Below are 14,316 nucleotides of genomic sequence, written 5' to 3'. Positions count from 1 at the left end.
ACGGCCATATAATGGCTGACATCCCTAGGGAACAATAAGAAAGGAGATAGAGAAATATGTTAGTCTTCAAATACCTACAGATATGGTTATGCATGAAAGCAACTTTTCACCCTCGAATGTGAGGCATACTAACTAAAAAATATCTAATGAAAATCCCAGAGACTTAAAAAAATATATAAAGAAATTTCAAAATTTACTACAAAGAAACATGTAGGCTCAAGTCTCATAGATTAGGAGTTATGAGACAGATTGCATGCTTAGTGGAACTGTCATATGTAGAGGAAACAATAGCTAAAATATCATAATAAATATTGACCAATTTCCATAGACTTTTATAATTTTGCTCAAAAATCTTATGGCTTACCTCTATTTGCCTCTCTATTTAACCCAAAACAATGGCTCTTCTTAAGACATTGAGGCAAATAGTCTGCAAAACAAGGAGAGAGGCTCTTACCATCTTAGCTACAAAACATAATGCGGCGGTCATCAACAAGGAAGAAAAAGATATAAATCAATAAGAAAAGCATGAGATAATCTATAGCTACGCTGACCGAAATAAGCAGTTAAACAAAACCATTCTAATAAGTGAACAACTCCATTAAACATATATGCAAAGTATAAAGCTCTGCTTAAGACAAATTAATGGTAAGTTCATGAGAGTAAGGTCAGGGGGTGAGACAGGCTAGAAGGGAAAAGGAGTGAAATATTAAACACAATTAAATAACAAAGGTAGTAGTAGAGTAGATAGAGAGGGAAGTTAAAGGGGGAGATTGTATTATGGTGTTTTCCCTCTTCTCAGTAGATATTGATGTTAACAGAAATACACATTTGAAATTTCAGCGTTGCATTTATGAATTTTTCCTGCCTTCTTCAAGGAACTATGAAACAGAACTACTTGAATCTGAAAAAAAAATGTATATGTGATTTAAAAATACTATAAGCCTAGTAGCTGGCAGAACTTTACCAGAAGAATTATCTTGGATTATATCAAGCTTTAAAATATTGTAAAATTTGTGAATATAAAGCTCTAGGACCAAAAAAATTGCGAATATAAAAATAAATAACTATACAAAAAGTTGACCTTAAATAAATCTGTTAAAACCATATACATGGGACAATAGACAACCTACCCTTCGGAAATTTTGAAGGCAATCTAAAATCTAGGAAGGGCGTAACATCCTGACTAAATTCAGGGAAAAATTCATATGACCCTAGAACATAAGAATTCTCATCAGTATAATCCCCACCAGCAGAGGGCAGGGGAAGGAAGTTGAGCTCTTCCAGCATTCTGTTTCTTATAGATGAATTTAATTTCAATTGTTGTGAGGAATATGAAAGTACCATACCAGCTTTTATTTTAATCCAAATGCATGTTCTCATGGCTTCTGAATACTAGCTTGTAAAGAGCACATAGTAGGACAAAGCTTTTGTGGCCAAATCTTCCCTGATGAATAATTTCACCAAGCAGCCTTATCACTTTTTTTGATAAGTAGCTTTATCACTTATGAGGGAGATCCCAAGATTGTCTGATAAGAACAAAATCAATAGGAGAATTCAGGTTATAAAAAGAAAGGTACTTTATCTGAATGGAATTCAACCAGGGACATAATTTCTCTCTCCCAAATTATAGTCTCTTTCAGGAGAATTGGAGTTTTCACTTCTCTGTAAAATACTCAAAGGAATGGATCATCTTCACACTTCACACTTACTTCAAAGACTCGTCGATACAGTGACCTCCACCAAACTGCAAAAGAGAAATAATATGATTTGGAAAATGATACTGTAACATGAAACAGACACACATAGCATCTAAGTAAAAGGGAATCCATTGCATGTGCTTACAAGCTTCCAAGTTCATGTAAGTGTTTCCCAGTCTCACATGCCCATTGATTGGAGTACTGTGGTATCCTAAGCAGCCTTAAGAAGACTTGAAATACTGCTTCAAGGATGACTAGTACCATGCTAATGTAGAGATAACAGCAGTTATCGAAGAGGTATTTCATTGTGGAAGTCTCAAAAGCCATCTCAATGGAGCAAGCACAAATTTGCCCTGCACCTGAAATTGTCAACCTAAAAACAAACACTAAAATTTGTAAGTCTTTCACAGGCACGTCACATACATTTTAAAGTAAGATGAAATCGTTTGTCACCTACTTAGTCACCTACTTGTACACATACAGGTACCTCCAGACTGCACAAAAAGCAGAGCTACAAAATTACAAATTCACAACCTGTTAAAAATTATTATTTCTATAAAAATTAAAAGTTCGTAGACCAAGCTGTCTCTACACAAGGATTGATACATGTTGCAATAAATATTCTGAAAATTCGAAACTGTTTGTTACAAAAATTATCATAAATATAATTAAAAAAAGAAAAGAAAGTGACAGGCGTATTACTCAATTTATTTCAAGATGATGCATGATTTTTGTTGAACCATCTCCAAAATATTTTTGGTATCAATGCCACTCTCCTCTGATTTTTACACAAACATAATTTCAAAATTCAATGACATTGAAAGCACTTGAAATGAAAAGAGAGAACTGATCAATATAGGTGGCTCACTAATATACGAGGCAGAGTTTGAACGATTTGAGAACCAGTGCAGCAAAAGGGATGGCTACTAATCCATTGATGTCGAAACTATTCTTTATTTATTTATTTATTTATTTTCTGTTATTACTCTTTCTTGGTAATCAAATGAAGCTTTAAGTTAAAGTTGTCCATAAAATTTTGTGACTTTAAACTAAAGCATATTGGTGCTTTTCATGCACACTAGGCTATAGAAAATAAAATTGAGAAAAACGTTGTTCTGTGAAATCTTGTCACATACTACGTACAAGGAGATAATTGGTGACATTTTTCTAGTAAAATATTAGTGATAGCTTATATAGATTATTAAATTACCAATTGTATCAAACGCTTAAACTGTTTGGAAATGGTGAACTTAATCACTAAACCATAATTCTAACACTCCCCCTCACTTGTGGGCTTAAACTCCCCCTTAATTACTCGAACAACTTGTAATTCACAGTCTAATTAAAGTGGTGAGAGAGCGAGGTAGCTATATTCCTTTCAAGTAGCAATATCATACTAGGCCATCTGAAATTACAAGGACTTCAAGTGGCTATATTCCTTTCAAGTAGCAATATCATACCAGTGACAACATGTATAAATTTGAGCCAGAATTTTTTGAATTATCTTTATAAAAAAAACTGAGACTTTGGCATTGGATAACACCTTTTGCATCACTAAAAAACACTAGATTATTCCCACCCACTCCTATATGTAAGATGTTAAGGCAAAGATAAAAGTCCTTGGGATCATTTTCAACAATTTCCTTTTTACCAACTGCATCCTTGAGTTGGTTTGACAAAAAAAAAAAACCTAGAAAAGGAGGGTGCTGATGGCACTAGCGTCCTTCCTTCGAAATTTTAGCTTCCAAAGCACAAAAAGGGCTGACATATAGAACTAGTCTAAAGTGAAAAATTATATACACTACATGCATTTCTGGTTATAATTACAAAAGGAACTACCTTCAAATGGTAATTTCTATACAAAACTAATAAAAAAGAGGAACAACTTCCACTCATTTTTGTAAGAAAACGCATGTCATTTAGTATTAGAAAATATGCATGGTAATTTCTATACAAAACTAATAAGGGCAAGTGCTAAAGAGTAGGACTGCATTCAAGCCACCCCTCCATAGGTGAGATCAACATATAGAATCAACCAATTAAACCATTAATTTATTAAATGTGTAGCATTACCTCCATCAGAAATGGAATCATTAGTGTGGGGCATATTGTATTTTAATTCATTATCTAAATGACCTACAGAAGAATGCTGATATTGATACCTATATAATCTTTTGGCAGTTGGCACAAGAATGATATGGTAAGAATAATTAAAAGGCTAGAATTTGCTCACCTCTGCATCACTTTGCAGCAAATTACTCCGCCTTTGGGAAATTTAATCAAACTGCCTCTCTTTCCCTTCACTGCTCAACCATCCTTACCCCTTTTACCTCTCTTTGGCCTAAAAACTCCATACACCTTATCCATCCATTACACAGATCGCCCCCTCTGCTTTCCAGTGATTATAAAAAAGAACATGTGTAATGTTGCCCAATGTTCGAACAGAGACTGCACGACCAAAAGTTAAGAAGCAAATGCTATTTCTTTAGGAGGTAGAGAAATAAACAAAATTTCAAAGACAGAAAATGAAAAGAACAATGATATTCTCCTCAGTCTTAATTGGAATTAAAGTGAAATGAAAAACCTTAATTAGTAATATTTAATTGAGTAACAGATAAGAATTCAATTCAATTCAATCCAATCTATCTTAAAATTTGTGCATGTATGAAAAATTAGACACTGTTCAGTCATTCTTGTGTTCTTCTAACTTAAAAAAGACAAGTCTTCACACCAACATGTGAGGAAGCAAACAAATATTCTCCAAAAAAAAAAAAAGGTTAACCACCAAAATACCTTTATAGTAGCTAATTCCCTGGAGTGTTAGTTGCTTGGTCATGCTCCTACCTTCAAAATTCTACCAAATTTGCTAAAATTCTGCAATTATTAGGAAGCAACTATGTATGTCATTTCACCAACACAAGCTTAGATTCAATGATAAAAATCATTAGAATAAAAGAACAAATGGAAGAATTTACAGTTATTCCTTATTATTCTCCTAATAATTTGAAGAAATCATGCATCTAATTAAAGTTTTGATGGGAAAAAAAACTGGGATTTCTTTTTTTTATTTTTTAAAAGAAGCTTAACTTTGAGTCCAAGACCGTACTTGCTGAAATAGCAAAACCTCAATTAGCAGAATGAAAAAGAACAAAAAAATTGGTTTTCAGTTCTGCATAAAAAGCAAGATACCTAAAGTAGTTAAACCACAATTTGTAATTATATTCTATTAACAGATAAAAATTCAAAATTCAAACTATCTTTGAACTAGTGCATGTATGAACAGATTAGGCTCATTCAGTCATTCTCTTGTTCTTTTTTTACTTTTTAAAGCCAGTATACACACAAACATGTGAGGAGTTTAGTTTAATCATCTCATGAAAAGCATTTAGTAGATATATGTTGGAAACTTTTATAACCAAAAAAAATATATTTAACTACCAAAATACCGGTTTAGTAAGCTAATTCCTGCAGTGTTTGTTGCCTGGTCAAGTCCTCCCTTGAAAGTTCTAAGAAATTTGCTTTGATACTGCAATTATGAACAAGCAACATTATATGTTATTTCATTAACACAAGTTTAGATGAAAAGTTATAAATCATTAGAATAACAAAGAACAAAAGATAGAGCAGTTATCCTTTTTTATTCTCCTAATAAATTAAAGAAATTGTGCATCTTATAAAGTTTTAATGGGAAATGATTACCACTGAGTTCTTGACCTGTTGCACAACTGCAGTTTTTGGATAGGGTCCAAATTTTGTACCCAAGCTTGTTTTTTGCCTCAGTTGGTTCTGCATAAGAAGTCAAATGACTAAAAATTCTCCAAAATATGACTAGCCTCAAAAGGCATCAAGAAGAAGGGCATATGTATATGATTGTCCATGAAAAATTGGAATTAAAAGATAGAGGCATACCAGAATAAATTATTTTCAGCAGATTCCGATAATCCACTTGCAATTCAGGGATATGCAGCACAATTGCAAGGCCCGAAAGTTTTGAATAAGGTCTGAATTTTAAGTTCTGCATGAAAACTGTAAAGTTCAATGCCTGATAAGTTCTCCAAGATATATCAAAACAAGAATATTGGTCTTGGTTTCTTCATTAAAAGTCAAATACCTGAAGTGGTTAAAGATTCCATCAGATTCCAACTTCTATCCAATATTCACTCCTACTCATGTTCGTTTGGACCCCACTGATTAAAAAACAACAGGCGTTCTGCAGCCTCAAGTTTACAGGGACTTCACAATCAAATGCAACAAGGACTATGGCTTTAGGAGGCAGAAAAAGTGACAAAATAACAAGCACTTGAAAACCAAAAGTTCTTTAAACTTGAGTGTAGCTCTGTAATTAACAACCTATTATTCAAGTAATAAAAAAATTAATTAGTAATTTTTATTGGCAGTAATATATATATATATATATATATAATAAAAAATCAATCCAATCTAACAATGAATTGTACACGACAAAACAGATTAGACCCTTCTCTAGTAGTTGGATACACAGTATTATTTACATACATGATGGAAGTGTTATGAATCGTTTGTTTTAGCACAAGAACCAAAAAATAAAATACATGAAGTGTGCAACTATGCATTGAAAAATTAGAACTTTTCCATTTCTGGCAGGTTGCGGGACAACAATGAGAAGGAAGAATTTAAAAAAAAAAAAAAAAGTGTAGGATTTTTCGTTTTGAAATACTTGGAGATTAAAGAAAGGCTGTAAGGGCCTGTTGGAGGTAGAGGAAGAGCCAAAAATCACTAGGAAACCAAAAAAGTTATGATTGTGTGATGCTCTGGCCATTAGAAATCTTACATATAAAAACAGATTAAGAAGAAAGAAAATTGAAAGCACCAAAGGTTTTGTTCAAATGCACAACTTAGATAAATATTATCTCTAAATTTGTGAATGTCTACATCGGTAGACCTCAATCTTTGTTCTGCTTTTGACTAAAACGATGTCTTCAAAATTTAAAAAAAAAAAAAAAAAAAAAAATTGAGAAAAGAGAATTCATTCAGCAATTATCCCATCAAAAACAGTAATTAAACCATTAGTTATTCTTTATAGATCAATAGTTCAAATGACCAAAAAAAAAGGGGGAGAGTGAACCAATGAAATACTTGAAAAACAAGCTAATTCCCCCTCTGGAAGTGAACAAACCGACTCCGATTCTAAATCAGATTCTGCAACAATTAAGAAGCAACCATGCACTTAGGTACAAAGATATAAATCATTAGAATTAAAAGAAAGAAAGAAAAAAGGGATGGATTACATTATCCTAATTTTTCTTGTTCAAATAACTTTGTGAACAAACCCACTCTGATTCTAACTTAGACTCTGCAATAATTAAGAAGCAACCATACACACATCATATTATCAACATGCTCTTAGGTACAAAGATATAAATTATTAGAATTAAATTTTTTTTTTTTTAAAAGGGATGGATTACATTATTCTAATTTTTATTGTTCAATTAACAGTTTATAGACAAGAAAAAAGAAAAAAAGATTGAAAAGAATGAAGTTCAATAGTTTTAGAAGTTGTTCAAAATATAAAAACCCTAAAAAAAACCAGTAGTTGATTTTGAATTTGGGATTATAAAAGATAGTTGGATAGATGCATACCTGAATAAATTGTTTTTTCTCGTTGGATTATTTGGGACAATCTTCACTGTTTCCTTTGTAGCCGTAAGAGGGGACAATCTTTAATATCTAGCTCTTTCAAAGAGGTGAGATCGGGAATCAGGGGCATGGAAGTCAAGTTAGGGCATTTGCCAATCCATAATGTCGAAAGAGAAGGAGGAAATGATGGAAGTAAGAGATGGTATAGCTTATTATCATCATCATCATCTGAATTCCTCCACCATCCCTTTAGTTTTGGGCATCTATATAATTCAAGAAAAGATAAGGATGGGAAGAATGGTGTTTTTGAAGAAGAAGAAGAGGAAATGTATTCAAGTGCGTCCATTCCCTTAAGAGAAACAGCCTTGAGAAAAGGGAGTTGATTTAACGGTGGGAGGTGCTGCAATCTTTCATTATCAAATAATATCAATTTGACAAGATTAGTGATAGAAGAGATCCAGCTTGGAATTCTCACACCCATATAATGATACAATTCCAACCATTTAAGATTTGGATGTGGCTGGAGCCCTTTCAGTGACATGACATCATAGCATTCAGTTTCTCCATCATCCCACTTTTCATCCCACCATAATTGCAGCTCTTGAAGATGTTGTTTCTGCTTCATATTTGTGGCTTTACATTCCACCATGTCATCTTCTCCATGTCCCAAATTCTTAATGACTAGACTTCCTCCCAAATTGCTCAGCTCCTTCAATTCACTTAGCCCACCACCAGACTTAGCCTGTTTTTTCTTATACCAACTACACGAGCTAGCCTTGGAACCCCTTTGCCTCACGACAAACCGTGGGAGTATCTCAAGAGAAATAAGATGCCCAAGTCCAAGGGGCATATGCGTCAATTTGTAGCAATTACCAATGTCTAAATGCCTGAGATTGACCAAATTCTTAAGGCGCTGGGGTAATTCTTTAAGTGAGCTACAATAATAAAGTTTTAGTGTTTGCAAATTTAGCAGCTTGGTAATGGAATTAGGGAGAACTGCAATATGTTTATTTTCAGAAAGATCAAGATATCTTAAATGATTCAATTCTCCAATTGAATGGGGCACTACATGTAGCCCTAAACAACTCAAATCCAATGTGCGTAAATAATTGAGATTTGAAATAAGTGCATCACAAGTTAAGTTACCTAACTTTCCCTCTACACTAGCTGCAAGAATTGTTCGTATCTTCCTTTTATTAGCCACGGGGATTGAAAATTGATTCGATGAATTCACTAGATCAAATGATACATGATGAACTTTTTCAATCACATTTTCCCCACTTGAATTTAATATGACACTTTCCCTTCCAGACACAAGAATTGCAAGATCATGCATGAGATCATGCATCTTACATGATTCTATATTGCCCAAATCATCATTTTCTACATCTTGAAAGAACGACCTCCAAAGTAATTCCATAAAATATTTTCTACCATTATCCACAAAACGTTGCCTTGGACCTTCTAACACAATAAAGTCTTGCGCTATCCAAAGATCAATAAGTTTATTTACATAAATCTTATAATCTTTTGGAAATAATCTACAATAAGCAAAACATTGCTTCAAATGTGATGGAAGGTGATCATAACTCAACTTAAGAGTTAATGAAATGTCATTTTCTTGTTGAGTTATTTTTGAGAGTTCATCATCAAAAAAAGATTGCCACTCAATTTCAGTGGTTTTATCATACAATAAGCTTCCTATTGTTCTTATAGCGAGAGGCACCCCAAAACACTTTCCAACTATCTGTTTTCCTAGGGTTACAAAGGTTTGGCTTTCTGGTTCTTTACCTTCTTTAAATGCCAATTTTACAAACAATGACCAAGCCTTTTTTGGATCTAAGCCTTTAAGCTCATGAGTTGTAGTTGTACCTATTATCTTTGCTACCTTTATCGAGCGAGTAGTTACCATTATCCTACTTCCCCTTGCACCCCCCATTAATAAATTTTTTAAAGGAATCCATTTATTTCTGTCCTCATTCCACAAATCATCCAAGACAATGAAGTATTTTTTTCCATTAAGTTTTTCTCGAAGGTGATTTTGTAAAATCTCAAGGCTTTCTTCATGCTTCCTCTTTGTCAACTGTTCTACAATTTCTTTAACAATCCGTTGTACATCAAAGATATCAGAGATACAAACCCAAAGTTTGATCTCAAATTTTGTTTGAACATCTTCATCATTGTATACCAGTTGAGCTAGTGTTGTCTTGCCCAATCCTCCGAAACCAACAACTGGAATGATAGAAATATTCTCTACAACATTGTCATCAAAAAGACGTTTCATAATCTTTTCCTTATCATTCTCTCTCCCAATTACTTCATCTTTGAGTACAAAAGAATAAGTTTCTCTGCTCCTATTCATGACTTGTGGCTCATTGCAATTTTCAGTAAGATTAAACTTCACCCTATCATCTGCAATGGCATTTAGTCTCTTCCTAATTGCCTTTAATTCATGACCCATTTTAACACTAAAAGCAAGCTGGTTTGAACTTGAAAAGAAAATGCGTACCTCCTTTTTCATTTTGTTTCCAGACATCACTTTTTGGCGCATAACTTGGGTGGAGAAATCATCCAGCAAGTCATCAGCATCATGGAGGACATCTTTGAGCTTACTGAGCCAGTTTTTGATCTGATGGCTATGAGAACTCTGCTTTTCTGCATCTAGAAGCACAGCTTGGATCGTGGAGATTGTGCTCTTTAGATTTTCAATCTCAGTTTTGACACCAAAGGCCAGTTTGACCTCTTGAGCAATGAAAGAGCCCAGCACATCAATGACTTTCCCTGCAAGATCGAACAAAACTCCTTCTGCCATAGTTTCTCTTTCTTTCAGGAATAGTAGGTGAGTTTTGTGGAATAATGGTAAAAGTGATGAAAGATAGCTGTTGTGTGTCCAGTTTAGAGCAGCCATATAAGACTCAGAGAGTAAATCCACGCGGTTTTCCAAGCCGACATGCGCTAGGACCAAAATATCTTCATTTGACTAAAATATATATGGTTTTTGCGGCGTAGATTTTGCAGCACCTAAAATATTGTCACAATAAATCTTTATAAGAGGAAGCTAGAAACTGGTCCAATCTATTACTTGTACTACACACATACCTAGCCTATATAAAACTCTCTATTATACATTATTATTTACACAGACTATTCAGTTTTTCTCTCTCACTTTATATTCTTAACATGGTATCAGAGTCAATGCTCTGACTTTCTGGCACCTACTGCCTTTGCCAGAAAGTCAGAGCATATGACTTGCCAACTAATCAAACTAGAGTTTTTAGTACCTACAGTAATTTCACAACATCAAGAACAAACCCCCGTGTATACAATGTCAAATTCCATAGTCTCTTATTACATCAAATGAGTGTTTAATTTTTCTCGCAAAGTATTGAATAGTAAAGCTTCTGGGCCATAGTCTCAATTACAACTCTCAATCATGTTGGACTTGGATGACACCTGTCAACAACGTATCATTATGAGATGCAGAAAAAATTTGGAGTGTACACAACGTCAGAGCGGGCTGAATGCTAGAACAAGAAATGCGGTTGCTTAAGGCCCTAAGTAAAAAAAAAGCCCCTAAATTTTAATCAATAGGGTTATTTATAATCAATGAATAAAATAATTTTTTTTACTAGATGAAAAACAAATAAAAAAGAAAGAAAAATGCATCGTCTACAATATTTTTCATAACACTTTTATAACTAATGTTAAGTAGTAAGTTGTTATTGATGGCAAAAAAATAATTATAGTGATATTTTCAAATAGAAAACAAAAAGTAACATAAAACCAAGGATTTGTTGTAAAAAATATTGTGAATGTTGCACTTCTAAAAAAAAATAAGAATAATAATAAGAGTTTTTTTTTTTTTTTTTTGAGAAAGAATAATAATAAGAGTTGGTTAGCAAACTTTTACTAGTTCTCATCTAAGTCTATCATTAACACTGTTTTTTTACTTACTACTATCAATCTGCCACATTAACAATTATGAAAATTTTGTCAAACTTTTTCTGTCTATAAAATTTCTAAAAAAAGAAAAAAAATTACGTGGTTAATATTAATTAATAGTAATTTTGCATCTAATACAAGATAATCAATTTTCGCCTTAGGCCTCAAATGCATCAAGCCGCCCCTACACAACATTTAGTGTGGATGGGAAGAAATTTCATACTATTCCAATTGGTTAGGTTAGTAAGGGACCTATTCCAATTTAATGATCCTGAAATTTTGTATACAAGTAAAAATCAAGGAAACTTCCACCCAAAATAAGTCGGACTTTTGGCAACACAGAAAATTGATGTCTAGACAAATCAAGCTAAGGCCGACCAAAATGGACCAGGTAATGAATATAATTAGTGTTATGTCAACAAGGTAAGAAATCAATTTCCTAATTATTTTTCTATTTTGTGTTTAAAAATTGATACATTCATTTAATAAAAGTAGTGTGTAACCCTGTGCATATGCACATGTACATTTAAAAACAATTACAATTATATATATATATATATATATGATTTAGAATTTAATTGGATCTAGACTATTTAGTTTTTGTACAAAATAATTCACTTGCTACAAAAATTAAAATATTAGATGGGATACATAGTGTAAAATTGAACTCCAATTAAAATTCAATTTAGAATCTAATTGAATTTAGACTCTTTGATTTTTGCACCTAATAATTCACTTGACACAGAAATTTAAAAATTAGATGAGACACGTGATGCAAAATTAGACTCCAATTTAGAATTTAATTAAATTTTCTCTTAGTTTTAGCTATATATATATATATATATGTATATGTATGTATGTATAGTAACCTACCATCAGTCTATTTAAAATTATATGTTGTTCATGAAATCACAGCCCCATATATGGCCCTTCTTAGGAGCCACTATCTCATCAAAAAAACTATCTCATAAAAAATAAAAATAAAAGTTAGTATATTGCAATGTATTTGGAATGGTGAGTCCATCGGTATTTGGAATCAATGTTTTTTTTTTTTTTTTTTTAAAAAAAACTTTAAATTGGAAGCATGACACAAAATTAGACAACAGTTGGAATCTAATTTAGAATCTAATTGGATTTTCTCTCAGTTTTGGCTTTAATTATATATATAGATTGGTTATTGGCCTGTGCGTTGCACGATCTTTTTTGGTATGATCTTTTTTGGTAAATATTATGACTGGAGAACATTTTTTTGGGAAAAAAAACTTCTTTCATTTTTATGTAGTGATTTAAAAAAATAAAATGAAGGGTTTTATGATAAATTTTGTTAATTTTATGAAAAACATTTATATAAAATAAAACTCAAAAAATGTATAAGATATACGTAAAGGTATAATTCATGACTACGAATGAAAGTTATTGTATTTTTTAAATTTCTATTAGCTAGATCACATTTCTTAAATAAACTAAACAACCATTTCATCACTCAGTTATACACGTAATGATTGGAATGTTGTTAGTTAGTACATGATTGCTTGATAAATAATATTGAGTAAAATTTATTTTAATTCTATTTAAGGAATTTTTTGTGAATTTTCATTTTCATGCCCATTTTTATAATCTAATAGATTTAATTTTTCACGTTAGTTTAATTGAATAGTATTGTGTTTATACTTTTTTTTGTTAACTACAATTGATAATTCACAAAATGAGTAAACAACTTATTGAGTATTACAAAAGATACAAATATGAACAATAACATGAGCATGAACATGAAGGGAGATTTCTATTCATTTTCTTGAAGAAAAAATTTACATACAGAAAATTCCAAACTTTATTAGGTAAAGAAGAATCAAAGTTATAGATAGAAAAATCAATAAACCAAAAAATTTAGAAGCCTAAGAGGAGCCATTACTCATTTGAAACAACCCAAAAGACTCAAGGACTTAAAAATAAAAAAAATAAAAAAACCATCCACTTCACACTTCCATCGCAACTGCTTTAGCTTAAGGAAAACAATATATATCTCCATATATTTTTTGTTTATTTAGAAATAATTACAATATGCTGCTAATTCCGCAACTTGAACCTTTTTTCCCTGACTCCCAATTTGAACATTTTCTCCCTTAAACCCTAGATACTTTGTGTATGGGGGGGTGCTAATTCAACTACATGACCCTCAACATATATATATATATATATATATCTCATTTAATAAATATAAAACTTCTTTTAAAAAAAATTAATATATTTATCATATTTAAGGGAAATCCTAATGGGTACTTCAGTTGAGCATATGTGAAAAAGGCATATACATACCACAAATAGTAAAGGAGAAAGAAAAAGTTGCTAATCTCTTTTAATATGGTTAATTGCTTTGCCTCAATCAGTTGCCCAAACAACATACCGCTTATTCATACCACAACCACAAATGACAATGCAACATTAGCCATCTGTAATTGCTAATCTGAAAGTACAGATTTCTTTAATAGCTCTACCTTCGTTTCTTTTAGCTAATATGTCTTTACTGATCAAAATCAAACCACAAAAATCATATAAAAATAACCAAATTAGAGTTTAAAATTATAATTAAAATTTTAAAAGAAATTTAGGCACATTTGCACAAAAATTCCATGTAATTAAGTCACACTTAGGAATATTGGACCATTTTTCCTTTGTATAAATAGGGGGGGTCCCAATGGGATGAGGGGGCTAACAATTTTCTCTTCAAAACATTTATTGTAGGAACACAAAAGTTTTCTATTGTAGACTTTTCACGATTAAAGAACATGACTTGCCAATTAATCAAACTAAAGTTTTTAGTACCTACAGCAATTTCACAACATCAAGAACAAACCCTAGTGTATACAATGTCAAATTCCATAGTCTCCTATTACATCAAATGAGTGTTTAATTTTTCTCGCAAAGTATTGAATAGTAAAGCTTCTGGGCCATAGTCTCAATTACAACTCTTAATCATGTTGGACTTGGATGACACCTATCAACAACATATCATTATGAGATGTAGAAAAAATTTGGAGTGTACACAACGTTTAGTGTGGAT

General features: G+C 32.1%; 2 protein-coding genes across 11 annotated transcripts in view; both read right to left on the bottom strand.

Moving 5' to 3' along the window:
• Positions 1-14,316, bottom strand: part of LOC126724199 (putative disease resistance protein RGA4) — a 142,698-nt gene that overhangs the window by 79,694 nt on the left and 48,688 nt on the right. For 9 of the 10 annotated variants that reach the window (XR_007654742.1, XR_007654741.1, XR_007654743.1 and 6 more), the window contains 7 exons: positions 7,317-7,720; positions 6,813-6,875; positions 5,809-6,047; positions 5,607-5,712; positions 5,397-5,483; positions 5,144-5,223; positions 4,028-4,145 (listed from right to left, as the gene is read on the bottom strand). The gene's annotated coding sequence lies outside the window, so the exon portion shown is untranslated. The remainder of the gene's footprint in view (positions 1-4,027; positions 4,146-5,143; positions 5,224-5,396; positions 5,484-5,606; positions 5,713-5,808; positions 6,048-6,812; positions 6,876-7,316; positions 7,721-14,316) is intronic. The other variant, XR_007654750.1, reaches the window with a different exon arrangement.
• On the bottom strand, positions 7,360-10,125 carry LOC126722463 (putative disease resistance protein RGA3). Its single transcript, XM_050425622.1, has one exon. The coding sequence runs from the start codon at positions 10,123-10,125 to the stop codon at positions 7,360-7,362; it is 2,766 nt and encodes a 921-aa protein (XP_050281579.1).

Source organism: Quercus robur, chromosome 4, assembly GCF_932294415.1.
Source record: "Quercus robur chromosome 4, dhQueRobu3.1, whole genome shotgun sequence".
Taxonomy (NCBI): domain Eukaryota; kingdom Viridiplantae; phylum Streptophyta; class Magnoliopsida; order Fagales; family Fagaceae; genus Quercus; species Quercus robur.
The sequence above is the reverse complement of the archived record's forward strand: the minus strand, read 5'-3'. Positions and strand labels throughout refer to the sequence as shown.